At 41.8% G+C, this 15,319-nt stretch overlaps 1 protein-coding gene across 5 annotated transcripts in view; it reads right to left on the bottom strand.

Moving 5' to 3' along the window:
• The window catches only part of DIAPH2 (diaphanous related formin 2), an 828,187-nt gene that overhangs the window by 418,455 nt on the left and 394,413 nt on the right, over positions 1-15,319 (bottom strand). For all 5 annotated transcript variants that reach the window (XM_075186343.1, XM_075186345.1, XM_075186342.1 and 2 more), the window contains one exon: positions 6,601-6,702. In XM_075186343.1, the coding sequence (XP_075042444.1) occupies positions 6,601-6,702 (102 nt within the window). The remainder of the gene's footprint in view (positions 1-6,600; positions 6,703-15,319) is intronic.

The following is a 15,319-nucleotide window of genomic DNA, read 5'->3' on the forward strand; positions in this document are numbered from 1 at the left end:
ACTAAGCCACTGTGCTGTAATAAAGCCAAACATCTCAAAATGCTGTCTATATATTACAGGACGGCACAGGCATTTGTTGCTGGTCTTCTCAAGTGAAATGGTGATCTGTAAACACGTAACTAAATACTATGTAACAGGCTTGTACGCGGTGATACAATGGTAATATGTATTGGTCTAAAGTCTGCTATGGTTGTGTGTGTCATACACTTTGGGTCAGCGTCACCCAATCACCTTACACAGCATTATTGGTTCAGCACTAAGATCCTCCTTCCAATAGTCTATCCTACACTGAGGAGCCCTAACATGGTGGCAACAGTTTGTCTGTAGATGGATATTGTATATCAGCACAAGACTTTCATCCTAATCTGAGATATCTCTTTACAAGCAATTACAGATTAAGAATAAAATGTGTTTAAAATGTATTATTTTACATTTAAAAAAAAAATAAAAAAATTTAGCAGCTAGCTAGGCATCATGGGAGATGTAGTCCAAAAAATGCTGAGCCGCTATAACGTACCCGTCCCTTAATAAAACAGACACTTCTTGTCTACCAAGCATCCGAGCTTACAAACGTTACAAACAAGTGAACAGAATAAGACACAGTACACAATTACAAACATATTCTCATTCAGCTGTGTCTTTACACTTATGACTTTGAGCCTTTGTAACTTCCACGGAAAACAACTCCCAAGTCGGACAATTACCTCCTTCTCTCCAATAAAGCCATCCGTAAAAAAGTTGTTTAGTTATAAGCGGCTGTGGTTTTGTCAGGTAAGTCTGGCAGACTGGGGAATTTTTCAGAGCCAAGTGAGGTCACCGTTCCCTGCTTATTCTCTGTATTAAAAATTGCCTTTGTGGGCAAGTTCCCCTTGTTTAATATCAGAGTCATATATCACAACTATCTGGTTATATTGCCGTCTGAAGTTTTAGGATGTTGACTGCGTAAGGTGAGAGCTTTGTGTCTCATCAAAGACAACTGAAGGACTAAAAACCTGCATTTCATTTGTTCTTTGCATTTGTGTAATGTTAATATTACAGTCTCGACGCGTACAGATATAGTAGGACCATTGTAGAAGCTAGTACCCCTTTCACACTGCGATAAGACCATGGTCGGGAATTGAACTCATGACCCCAGCGCTGTGAGGCAGAAGTGCTAACCACTAAGCCACCGTGCTGCCCAATACAATCCAATAGGCTTTGGTGAGACCCTGGATGAAAAACTCGGGTCTCCCCGTTCACACTAGTGACTACCCGGATCGGACCCGGGAATAACCCTCCAAAAGACCCGAGTCTAAATCCTGGGTCATCTGTCTTGGAAATTAAACCTGGACTCATTCACACTGAGCCGTGACCTGGGTTGTCTGGGCTTGCCCCGGCAATAACCCTAGTTTTTGAGGCACTGTGAACGGGGTATTAGTGATGACCTGTAGGAAGACTAAGACTGGGTACACACTACAGAAAAGTTCTCCCAGTAAAACAGTGGCAGATCAGCCCCACCCCCCTGCTGGGGGGCAATTCTGTCTACATGCAATGTGCTGTGTCGGCAGAGAGAGCATCCTGCATGACCACTGTATGTGCCGACACGGACCTGCAGTACAATGTGCGGCTGCAGGCAGTCCACTGATAAAAGTCAAAAAAAGGGGGCATGGTCTAAATTCCCCCCCCCCCCCTAAAAAAATATTCTAGATCTGCCTATTAAAGTGGGATAATCCTCTCACAATGCAAATAGCTTGGGGTCCTGTGAGACGTTCGTGAAGATAGAAGACAATGAGAACCATTCGGAAGGCCAGCGTTAAGAGTAGAGGAGTGTAGCATGGGATCAAGGATCTGGGAGCTTTTTTTGGGAAGGGGAGGGGGGGGAGGGAGTGTTATCTAATTTAAATTAAAACATCTCCTTCTCCTAGCCTATGTGTCCCAGTATATTTAGATGTAGGTGCTATCAGCACAGCAAAGTGATACATCTCTAGGGCAAGATGCAGATTTTCTAATTTAAATGCCCATTTCTCATTGTCCATTGATAGAGTTCCTTAAGTCCCGATGCTAGTGCAGTAACATTACAAAGCATTTCTGCTATTAATGAGACTAGAAGACAGTCGTAACACACATCCCTCCAATTTTGATAGCATTATATAGGTATGATAACATGCATAAAACAATATAGGCATCACATGGAGAAAAAAATTAACAATCCCAAATCCCGTTAAGCGATGACCAGACGAGATGCCGTGGCTGCCTAGTCTGTGACCCGCTATGGAGGGGTGAGCAATTCAAGGTAATCAGAAAACGGGAAGATCTAGGCATTTAAATGCAATGTGGAGATATTTGTAAATCTATAAAATACTGCAGTAGACTATTACTTTGTGTTACTTGGATTGCTATTTTGTTTTGTTGCTTTTAGATCTTGAAAAATAAAAATGATGGTGTTGGCGGTGGGATGGGCGGCTGGTGATCAGGGGTTGTTGGGTCACTTCAGTAGGGTCTTTTTTGGTGATGGCCATACCACTGTGACTCATGTACATGGAGGTCCTTACAATAGTGTCACATGACATTTCTGTTACAATGTAGCAAACGTAATAAAGACACAAACACAATTTATATCAATTTCTCCAGATAGAGGATGCTTGCAATGTACAAACTAAGTTATGTGACCTTTAAAAACATAAATAAATACTTTTTTTTCAGCTGTTAGTTGAATTTATGTGATTTAATAAAGACAGGACAATTTTTTTTTTTTGCTTATTGTGCACAAAGATCTGAGAACAAATGTTTCATGGTGTTATAGTTTGGCGAATAGCTTAAAAACCTTCATCCACGCACAGAAATAGAACGCTGTGGCCATTTTTTTTTAATTGGATATAAAAAAATAATAGAATAAAAAAACAAGATAAAAAGCATTATTTTGCAAAAAAACTTGATAAACGGTGCCGCTTAGGTTTAATTATCCTCTTATTTATTTTTAATCCCCCTGAAAATACGTTCTTTACCGTTGAATTGCAATTTTGCTTATTGCTCATTAGGATCTATTCATGTCAATGGCCATTAGTGAGCAATAACGACCTCAACACATTGCTCTATACCCCAATTTGACTTCAACGTGTTAATTGAGCCTCTTACGTACCATCAATTGCTGAACCGCTTTGTGAAGGTAATTTAATAATCTCCCAAGTAGCGGCTTCATTGCTGTCGTTTTATATGTCATGTTGCGGCATCCGCTCACACCAAGAGCAGACACCTGTCACTCCTCAAACCTCTCTCTGCAGTAACGCTGCAACAAGTTTGTAAAACAACAATATACTTTATAGATATGTTTAAAATATAAATGCCCCAGGAGAACACAATTTATAAAGAAAATATATCAGCAATTTTCTGTAATGCTAATTAATGGCATTGCAAATACAACCAGTACTGTATTACCAGTGTCGTGACTGCTATAGGGCCCAGCAGTACAGAGGGCCCAGGATCCGGTCCTATTTAAACTGGCCAACTAAACGCTAAATTTTACTCATCTGCTCCTTCCCTTCTCAGAACTCCTGGGAGCTTCTCCTTCAAGTCGTTTCTTACAGGTCCCTGTGGTTTGTCTCACAGTCTGGCCAGAATCCCGGTCTGTGTGACGCTATGGAGTGGTGAGCAATTCAAGGTAATCAGAAAAATGGGAAGATCTAGGCATTTAAATGCAATGTGGAGGTATTTGTAAAGCTATAAAATACTGCAGTAGACTATTACTTTGTGTTACTTGGATTGCTGTTTTGTTTTGTTTTGTTTCTTTTAGATCTTGAAAAATAAAAATGATGGTGTTGGCGGTGGGATGGGCTGCTGGTGATCAGGGGTTGTTGGGTCACTTCAGTAGGGTCTTTTTGGTGATGACCACACCACTGTGAATCATGTACGTGGAGGTCCTTATGATAGGTTGCTATGAGGCCCAGAAATCTCTAGTGTATGATCACATAACCCATATCACCTTGGCCAACACTGTTCAGAACTCCTGGGAGCTTCTCCTTGAAGTCGTTTCTTACAGGTCCCTGTGGTTTGTCTCACAGTCTGACCAGGTCTGAGTAACGCTATAGAGGGGTGAGCAATTCAAGGTAATCAGAAAAATGGGAAGATCTAGGCATTTAAATGCAATGTGGAGGTATTTGTAAAGCTATAAAATACTGCAGTAGACTATTACTTTGTGTTACTTGGATTGCTGTTTTGTTTTGTTGCTTTTAGATCTCGAAAAATAAAAATGATGGTGTTGGCGGTGGGATGGGCTGCTGGTCAGGGCCACCTTAACTACTTTATGGGCCCACGGGCAATGCAGTGTACTGGGCCCCTAAAAAAAAAAATATATATATATTTATATAAATAGTGATTGTGTGTGTGTAAAAACAAATATATATGTATATATATATATATATAATCACTTTAAGTCCGATCCTCTTCTTTTTTCCGCTCCGCTGAGTCTCTTCTGCCCTCTTCCGTGCTGTGGTTGCAGTGAATGCTGGGCGTGACATCACGCCCAGCATTCACTGCGAGCACAGCACGGAAGAGGGGACCAGGGAGGGAGCCGGATCACCGCTGATGTGACTGCAAGGTAAGTATTTAAAAAAAAAAAAAAATATATATTTTTATTTTTTTTTGTTAGGATTCGGACGGGCCCCCCTTGCCTGCAGGGCCCCCGGGCATCTGCCCATCATGCCCAGTGGAAGAGACGGCCCTGCTGCTGGTGATCAGGGGTTGTTGGGTCAGTAGAGTGTTTTTGGTGCTGGCCATACCACTGTGAATCATGTACATAGAGGTCCTTACAATAGGTTGCTATGAGGCCCAGAAATCTGTAGTGTATTATTACATAACTCATATCACCTTGGCCAACACTGTCCAACGGACTGCATCAATTCTATTTACGGCCTTGCATAACTGAAGGAGCATATGTAAGTACACATGTAGAAGGTATCAGGATGGCAATATGTTTGCAGATTACAGTGGGAACAAACGATGAGGCTGTTCCCACTAATATTCACAAATGCTTTAAATTAAAACTCCACCTCAGAAACATGGCTGATGACTGATGTTAGGAAATATCAAAGTCAAGCAGACCGAATGTTGAGAGATTGATTTACAGGGTTATACCCAGACTTCATTTAATGAGCACCTACTGTCCAGTGGAAGCAGACATCTTGTGGGGTGGACCAATAATCAGAAGAAAGCAGCCAATCAGCTCACTAGAATTGAGTGACATCACTGAGACACTTGCTAAACAAGAACAGCAATAGTTCCTACTCTGTTGATCGGCTGCATGGATACACAAACAGGCTCTCTTGAGTATCACTTACAGAGGTCATGTGCAATGCAGACTCTTTGCGGGAGCTTTATGTATCATGGGAACCTCAAATTAACCAACCCTACGAGGCATGATCATTGTCGTACATTAATGGAAATTATATTTACAATTGGTGACATTGTTTAAAAAAACCTGTTAAATTAAAAATATATATTAAAGGTACAGTAAACTAGTTATAATATTATAACAGACAAACAGGAGTTGGCTGGACATCGTGGGACATGTAGCACAGCAAATGAGGAGCACAAGGTTATTAAGATGATGGGACTTTAATAGCATTGTGCAAATTGGATCGATGAGCTGTAACCCATAGCAACCAATCAGCTATCAGCTTTCTACAGTCTAGGGTGCTCAGACAAATGAAAGCTGGTGTCTAATTGGTCACTAAGGATCAACACACATCCTTGCTCTTTGCAATATTTTATTAAATAAGCCCTTATATTTTCCCTGTAGAAGTTCATTCCTTCATGTCCTGAAAGGATTGTGGGAATAATTTTTAATTTCTGCATACCTCTTAATTCCAGAAAGAGAAAAAAATTAAATAGCAACAAAAACAAGCCACGCCCTATCCTCTCAGTCATATTTTGCTGTAAATATGCAGTGTGTAAAGCATTGACTCAAAGGGCTACCATGTAAATGGCATTTGAAGTGGCGTAACAAGCCCAGCAAAGCTAGGTCACCCTCTTGAGGTCTCGGCTATGCTCTCAGAAGAGCAGAGCGATGGATCCTTTTATGGGTACGGGTCCATGAGGTGGACAGACACGTGCTTGGAAAGGCTCCTGCTCTACTATACTGACAGCAGAGCAGGAACCAGGGAGAGTGGAGCAGCATCGCTCAGCTCTCCCCCATATTTCGCTAGGAGGCCTGGTATTGCAGTGTGGGTATTTCCCAGAAGTCTGTCCTGTTAAAGTGGACTGCTTTACTTGCAGAAGCAAACAAACAAATATTATTTTCATGGTGTTTTCCTCCTGCTAAAACAAGAGTCTCCAGTTATGTCCGCACACAATCTGCCATCACTCCCTCGACTCAATAAATAAAGTTGTTTTTTTGGCTTGTTTTTTTTCCCCTTTCAAAATGATCTCTCTGCTTTTTTTCTGGATCTGGCTGGTCTCTGATAAATAATATTAGCGGACGGCACGGGGCCAGTGTTCACACACACAGCTATGTAAGTAGTTACTATAATTGGAAAATCAATGCGCAATTGAAACGTCTTTCTTTTTATGCCGTCTGACAGATGTCAAACCCCGGCTGAATTATTGCTCTGTTTTTTCGGTACATACCACGACTCCAAATTGCTCGGGCTCACACAGGTCTTCGTACTCGCTCTTCAGCTGGGACAGCGAATTCAACTCCTTCTGTTCCGGCAGATTCTTTATCAGGTTCTGCAACACAAAGTTTTTTAGGGGTTAAAAGCGGTTTTTGAAGACCCTGTTTCTTCGCTGGATGGAACAAGAGCAAAAATCAGACATAATAAATATGTTGATGCGCCAAATCCGTCAACTCAAACACAATCCAAATGGAGAGCAAGTTCCTTTGATAAAAAGTAAATTGGAAACGGAGATAGTGGCAGGTGTGGCATCATATTGTCCTGAGCACAAAGTTTATGAACAGCAGATTAGAGAAAACATAAAAAACAAAACAAATTATTTTGCTACAAGCGCCTATATTTGCATCTTTTACCGTCTTCAAAGATCTTGTACTGAGTAAAGGGGCAATTTATCTTTACACGATATAAACTTCATACTGTATATTATAATGATAGTTTGTATAAGGATTATGGAGAGCGCTACACCATAGTCGCGGGGAGTGGGGTGGACAATTGTACTTTAATGTAGGGAAGCGTCCAGGATATTTTTAACCTGTCACAGTGTGTTGGCGGATGGCTCAAAATTCACAGTTTTCATGGTGCCATCCCTCAGGCCAAAAAAAACCAAAATCAGATTTGGGACGTTGTCTAGTTAAATTGGGTGCTTCAACAGTTGTATCGGGCTATGGGAGGATTTCTGATTTGTAATAATTCCTTGCTAATAAGGACAGTACTTCTGCACTAGCTTGTGTGTTAATAAGGATAGTATTTCTGCACTAGCTTGTGTATTGTGCTTTAGAAGTGAATGCAGATATCAAGATATGGTGAATTACATGTTCATTTTGTAGCCAATCGAAGATGGCAACGCCTCAGTGAACAGTAACGGGTTAGCTGGTAGTTTTGCAAGTATAAGATACACTAAACTCCATTGACAAGACTCAGATTTATATTCCAGCACCTGTACACCCGTGAGCCATGTACCACCATTAATCCATTCCAGAAAACTTTACTTTAGCAAAGGTACCAGGGTAACGTAATACTGTCACCAACAGTTAACCCTCATTCGTTGTCCAGGTAGCAAGACTGCAATCCTGCTCCATGTAACCTTATAATAATGAACTGAGATTTCCATAATGTATTCACATTAACCCCTTGATTGACACCGAGAATCTCACTATTTTCTTGACACTCCTGTTCCTACAGAGAAAATTCCTTCGTGGCAGCAGCTGCTTTGTGAGCTAAACCAATTTTTCGGAGAATGCAGCTGATCAATCTGCTGGGTATCAATGAGGTCGGGAGAATGCAGCCTATCAATACATCACTGAATTTTGGTTCCACCATAAAAAACCAGTGTATGTGGATATGTCCTCCCTAAAGATCCTGGTCACGTGCATCTAATCATTAATTGAGAGAGATGCCTCAGGAACTGTGCTCTGGCTAATCAGTGTCTTAATAATATTAGAAATAATATTAGACAAACATACATTCACTCACTGAATACAAGTCTTAAAATACATACTGCTGTTTCATGTATGTATGTATGTATGTATGTATGTATATGTATTTATTTATATATTTTACACACACTATTTACTATTTAAGTATGCACATTATTTAACGTATTAGCTGTTTCGAACATTGCATGATGTGTTGTAGCCGGAGGCATTAAGTCTGCAGAGGCTCAGTGAGCATCAATTACACCCTATTATGGAAAAGTCCCAGCCTCCTACTAAGTAGCCAGTCCCTGTATCTGCACAACTAACAGAGACATGAACTGTCCCTATATTCGCTGTATCTGCACAACTAACAGAGACAAACTGTCCCTACATTCCCCAGACAGTCCCAGGGAAGCGATTCAGTTGTCATGACTTTTTAGACAGTTCAAAGCAGTGTTTCCAAAACCCAGTCCTCAGGGACCCCTTAACATGTTATAGGGATTCCCCAGGGCTCGAGCTAGTCCTGCAGTGACCTGACTAATTGTCTGATTGTTTTAGTGTGACAGGGGCAGTGACATGATGTGAGGAGGGGAATGGAGGCAGAAGGAAGCCAGAGACTGAGAGTTATATAGTGGAAGGAGCAGGGTCCCCCAGCAGCACAGAGTATATCAGGAGATGAGTGATGTATTAGTGAGGACAGGGCTGCATGTGACAGGGGCAGTGACATGATGTGAGGAGGGGAATGGAGGCAGCAGGAAGAAACAGACTGAGCGTTATATAGTGGAAGGAGCAGGGTCCTCCAGTAGCACAGAGTATATCAGGAGATGAGTGATGTGTTAGTGAGGACAGGGCTGCATGTGACAGGGGCAGTGACATGATGTGAGGAGGGGAATGGAGGCAGCAGGAAGTCACAGACTGAGAGTTATATAGTGGAAGGAGCAGGGTCCTCCAGCAGCACAGATTATATCAGGAGATGAGTGATGTGTTAGTAAGGATAGGGCTGCATGTGACAGGGGCAGTGACATGATGTGAGGAGGGGAATGGAGGCAGCAGGAAGTCACAGACTGATAGTTATATAGTGGTAGGAGCAGGTTCCTCCAGCAGCACAGAGTAGTGAAGTGAAGCTCATGTGTAACTGATACAGGAAGATTGAGGTTTCAGACATACATCTCTATGAAACAAAGTTCATACATCCCACTTACTGTAGGGTGGTAGGTGACAGTGCCTATGTACTGGGTCATCCTCATTCTACACTGCAGAGATAATGTCATATAATTATGCACTGACTCTCCTCTCTAGTTACCATCCTGCAGTTACTGGACCACAATATATAGAATAGGTAGTCATTAAAAAAAAAGACCAAATTCAGTTCAACAATTTTGCTGCTTAATCTTAATAAGGCTGAATGTATAATGGAGAGAGGGCACTTTATAAAATGCTGATGGTCAGCACTACGGTGCATTAAGGAACTGTTTCAGAAACACAAACCATTAAAATTTTGGCAATTATTTTATAACATTCCTAAAAACTTTATTTTCTTTAAATGTTAATTGCGATCTTAAAGGTTAGTTAAGTGAAGGCGCTGATCCAGGTTGCCCTTTTCCTTCTTGCCAAACGATGACCTTTCTTTTATGCTTCCAAACCTGGGACATTAACCCTGTGCAGGGAAAGGAGCCCGTAACTATGTATCAAGGTTTGGAAAGTAACCTCATTGTAGCCAAGATAATAACTGCACACTAAGAATGGTTTTGTTTGCTTTCTTGTTTACTAACAACTAGCAAAAATAAAATAGGGGAGTTCTACAGAATAAAAAAATTAGGAATAAGAGGTTAAAATATATTTATATCCAAACCGTCTGTGTTGTACATGTAAGATGTTTGTATGTGTTTGAACGTGTGTGTGTTACACACATCCGTTCTCTGCAAATGCTAGCATGTTGGGTTCTCCAGCTACAGGACAGGATTCAGTCACCAACATAGTTTTGTTGCCATGGATTCTGAATTTGAAATAAATTGGGATATTTTTGCATGGATCCACAAAATATGAAATATTTCAAAACCTTTCTACAAATTACTTAAAATGAAAAACAGAAATGATTAAATATAAGAAATATTCACATCACACCTCATGGCAGACTCACATTTATATAGATGCAAAGCATTACTACCAATACATTTTTATTTATAGAGAGCCTGTCTAACGAGGCGGCCATCTTGGTCACGTTCAGCTGCTATTCTGTGTAATCGTTCACATCTGTCCCCGCCCCATGGGAGCTTACAGTCTAAATTCCCAACCCCACACACCATTCACACACTAGGGGCCAGTTTGTCAGAAGTCAATTAAAATATCAGTATGTTTTTGGACAGCGTGAGAGGAAACCGGAGCACCCGGAGGAAACCCACGCAAACACGGGGAGAACATACAAACTCCACACAGATAGAGCTGTGGTAGGAATCATACTCATGACCCCAGCGCTGTGAGGCAGCAATGCTAAGCACTGCGCCACAGTGATGCCTCCATAGTCACGCAATTTATCCGTCAACTCAACTAGTGTACAAAATTATCGGCCAACTGCTCTCAAATGTTTTGTAAATATAAATTCCACTCTCTGTGAGGTTCTACAGGATAGTGGAGACTTTGCACACACGAAAATCTGAAGAAGAAAAGATTTCGAACAAGTCAGAGAATGATTATAGAGAGGAAGAAGTTTGGGAAAGGCTACATGACCGCTGGAAGAGGATTGAACATCGCTCTGTGGTCAGTGAAGTTCATAGTACAGGAGTGGGAGACGTATGAATCTGCAGCCACACTGTCTAGATCTGGCTGCCCCCTATACTCAGTTACCGGACACGAGGGACAGTTATCAGAGAAGCTACTGCAATGCCAACAGTGACACTGAACGATCTCCAGTGGCTGCAATGGAATATAATGTACACGGGTCAACAATCTCCACTGACAGTCCACTACAAAGGCTGTTACGGGAAGGTCAATACTGTTTGCAGACACATCCTTACCAGCAAAGAGTTTGTAAAATACATACAAAATACCACTGAGATGTGATAGAAAATATGGTGGTCTGACGGGACCAAATGGGAGCTTTCGGCCAGAATGCAAAGTGGTTTGTCCGACTCAGATCAAACACCTATCTGAATATATTCCTCACAACTCCCAAAGAATGGTGATAAAGTACCTATAGTGTAATGTAATAGCAACAAGCTCGATGTTTGAACTGTTTCTCATATACGGGTGTTTGAAACCACAAGGTTAACCAAAGCCTGTCATTGCGACATTGTGATGTTGATGCTAAGATTGACCACGTGATGGTTTTGCTCCACACACGTCAAATTAACCTACGAAAGGACACAGAGGAGTTGGTTAAACTGAATTGCTTTGTGCAGCCGTTAACATGTGTAGGTCCTAATTCCATATGATTCATCTACAGCTAATCAATGTGGCCTCGGTTTGTACATGTGCTCTGACTAGTAAAAAAAAGAAAAAATTAAAAATAATTTCAATAATGTCCTGAACTCATCTATCTTCACACCTCCCTACAGACGAGCGAGTATTTGTAAGTTTTGTTATATCATGTTGACCATTATTATCAGTTATTATCACAGATTTGTAAGGCGCCACAGTGCTCTGCAGTGCCTTACAGCAGAGAAAGAATAACAGGGACATACATAAAACAGGGACATACAAGCATACAGCACGGTGGCTCAGTGGTTAGCACTTCTGCCTTACAGCACTGGGGTCATGAGTTCAATTCCCGACCATGGCCTTATCTGTGAGGAGTTTCTATGATCTCCCAATGTTTGCGTGGATTTCCTCCGGGTGCTCCGGTTTCCTCGCACACTCCAAAAACATACTGGTAGATTAATTGGCTGCTAACAAACTGACCCTAATCTGTCTGTGTGTGTGTGTGTGTGTTAGGAAATTTAGACTGGAAGCCCCAATGGGGCAGGGTCTGATGTGAGAGTTCTCTGTACAGCGCTGCAGATTTAGAGGCACTATATAAATAAATGATGATGATAGACAAAATAAATGCAGATGTGAAAACAAAGGGTATGAAGGACCCTACTCATTAGAGATCTTACATTCTAAGTGGAAGAGGGCACAGCTGAAACAAGAGGAGCGAGTGTGGCTCAGAGTGGAGATTGGGACAGTTGTGAGGATGTATTAGTGTGAATAGTGTTATCACGGATAAGGTAAGCTTTAAAAAAAAAAACAGATGGGTTTTTAGAGACTAAGAGCAAACACTAAAGAACACCTAATGTGTTTTTGGGGCACTCTTAGAGACGTCTACAGACGTGAAGGCTGTGGGAAAGTCTAATTGAGCGTGGTAGAGAATTCCATAAGTGGGGAGCAGCACGGGAGAAGTCTTGTAGACGGGAGTGAGAGGTGGTTACCAGAGACGAGACAAGGCGCAGGTCAGAGGTAGATCTAAGAGGACGGGAGGGAGAGTATTTTGATATGAGATTTGAGATGTATGAAGGGGTGGTGTTGTTGAGGGTTTTGTAGGTAAGGGTGAGTAATTTGAATTGGATTCTGGAGGACACAGGGATCCAGCATAGGGATTTGCACAGCGGTGCAGCAGATGTGGAGCGGTGAGAGAGACTAAACCCTCAAAGCCGGATGTCTTCACTTCATAGAAGACACAGAAGGTGCTGTCCAAACGTCTATCATTTGCTTAATCTAAATCGAGCTCTGAAAGAATCAGCGGGAGCATTGTAGACAGACTTTCCGCATTACTATACACAGCACAATGTACGTTTCCACTGGGGACGCTCGCACAGTCTTGCCGAAGAGCTTGAACTGCTGCATCAAATTGATAAGATGTCAAAAATGAAAAAAAAAAAAGTTATTCTTTGTCTGTTTTGTACCCAGTCCCAAAGTACCTCTACAAAGGAGAGTGTACAGATGCAGAGACACGGGCTAATTGTGCGTCGGTTATCAGCAAAGTGTCTGACTCCCTATCTGATGTTACAACCATCTGTGCTGATACCTCGGAGTCAATACAAACACCCTCATCTGACCTTGTCTACCATTGTCGTTCCATATGTCCTAAAATCTATTTACAAATGTACAATTAACCTGTTATACATTCACTCCCACAGCATCCACGCGACTCTGCTTTTGTCTACAAATATGACAGAAATAAAGTTTAGTATTAGAGCAGAATTTAAAGGAAGATTGGAAACAAAAATTAAAATTACCTGCATGAAAAAACACACAAAGGATGGTGCACACGTTCCTGTATATCAGGAATCTGCCACGATACAGGCGTTTCTGCAATTTCTCGTTAAAGGTTTTATATTATCTACTACCATACGTAGCCTTACACATAGAATGTGGTCTACAGAGCATGCTCAGTGCTTGGTTACTAGGAGGAAATGCAGGTTAAGCTATTCAAGGTTAGAGGGAGTTTCGTTACCAGGTGCTACTTTGCAGGACAACTTAGCAGGGATCCAGATTCCATCAGTACAACATATTAGATATGAGTTTAGCTGGCTGTGTGAGACGGTCCCAAGACGTGGGACATGGCGCTATTCCTTGCTACAATAAGAGAACTAAAGACTCATATTCTACTTGTCTCACCTCACCTGGCTGTTGTTCAGTGTGCTTGTACATATTGTTATTGCTTTTTGCTTTATATTCATAGACAAACTAAGGGAGTAGGGGGGGGGGGGGTCCTAGTGCCTGGAAACCCCCTCCAAGCCTGGGGCACTGTATAATTGAGGTGGCTGCCCCCGCTTCACACGGCTCTGCTTGAAAAGGGAGAGCTGCGAAGCACTATCTAAATTATAGTCACGTCCCCATGCATGCTGGTCTCACCCACTGGCTGCGTGGTGTGGAAACCCTCTCTACAAAACCTGCGTTTGCCCCTTATATTGTTGTATTTTGCAATTTGTATTTTATCTACCTTATCTGTGTGATCTGTGACCCTAGGTATTGTATTATAGTGTGCGCTATGGCTCTAGTGTCCAGTACCGTGATAGCCAACAAGACCGCTCTCATCTTCAAGCTTTTGAATGGGAATAACTTTAATTTCTAGATCAAATTTTATATTTTTTTGCACATGTCCCTTAGGCCTCCCCTCTGGATTTCCGTTCTAAGGGAGAGGTGTGGATGACCTGACAACACGATTTACGCCATCGCGGCCCTGCCCTTCCCCCGATGCGCACCAATGCTTTACATGTCATTGAACAGCAGAGGGCAGGGCCAAGGTGACGCGATTAGATCAAGACCACATCCACTTTAGACAAAAGTGAAGCAGGATCCGGGAGCGTGGCCTACTCTGATGGGAATCCGGTTGGAATTGTGAGTCTCCTGGAAATCCCAGGACAATAGGCATATATGTAGTAATGCCTTGCATGGGATTGCGGAGATAAAAAGTAACAAGGGGTTAACAACTGGAATCTTGCGTTTCTAGGATCACTTCCTATAACTCAAAGACCCTTTTGCAAAACCTCTCCATGGAGGAAATTTATATGGCTACATAGTTTTTCCATTCAAACTCATTTGCATTCCAGCACTCAAGCTTGTTCCCCAAGAGAGGGTCACCTGACCTCTCCTCATGTACCTGATGGCGGGTGGAAGGAGAAGGGGCTTTGTGCATGCTGAGAAGAGGGGCCTCTCTGCTCACTACATATGTCATGTGACCTTGACTGCCATGGTAGTCACATGACACTTCGCAAAGTGATTTATGCTACAAAAAAAAACTAACATTTATTTAATGGGATTGCAGCTATTTTTAAGTTTTGCAATTTGGAGGAGTTTTTTTTTATATATATATATAGTTTACATGCAGTGCTAGAAAATTGATTCAGTGAATGCAAAAGCAGCGTTCCTAGCTCCTTGTACTACAATTCCCAGCATCCTTCTGGCAGAGCAGGTTAAGAGTTCAACAGATAGGAGTCACCCACCCCTGCAATAATGTAAAGAAAACAATAGAAGATACTCTAAAACATTAAATGAAAATGTACTTTGATTAACTCGTGTAATTAATGATTCCATACATTTCAATGCCTCTTCATTTCAATACTAATTACCAATAAGTCTCATCTATAAGAGCCACGAGCTCGGCCTGACAATAGTTCTGGTACAGCTGTCAGTCTGTAACCGCCTGCAATAAAGAGTTATGCTAAGTAATACATGACCTGGGGCCAATGGAAGTATAATGGTCTAATAAGCCAACCAATCCCCTTTCCATACCTCTTAAAGGGGTGTGGTCTTACATGTAAAAGGCGTGGTCTCGCT

Source organism: Mixophyes fleayi, chromosome 9 (assembly GCF_038048845.1).
Source record: "Mixophyes fleayi isolate aMixFle1 chromosome 9, aMixFle1.hap1, whole genome shotgun sequence".
NCBI lineage: Eukaryota > Metazoa > Chordata > Amphibia > Anura > Limnodynastidae > Mixophyes > Mixophyes fleayi.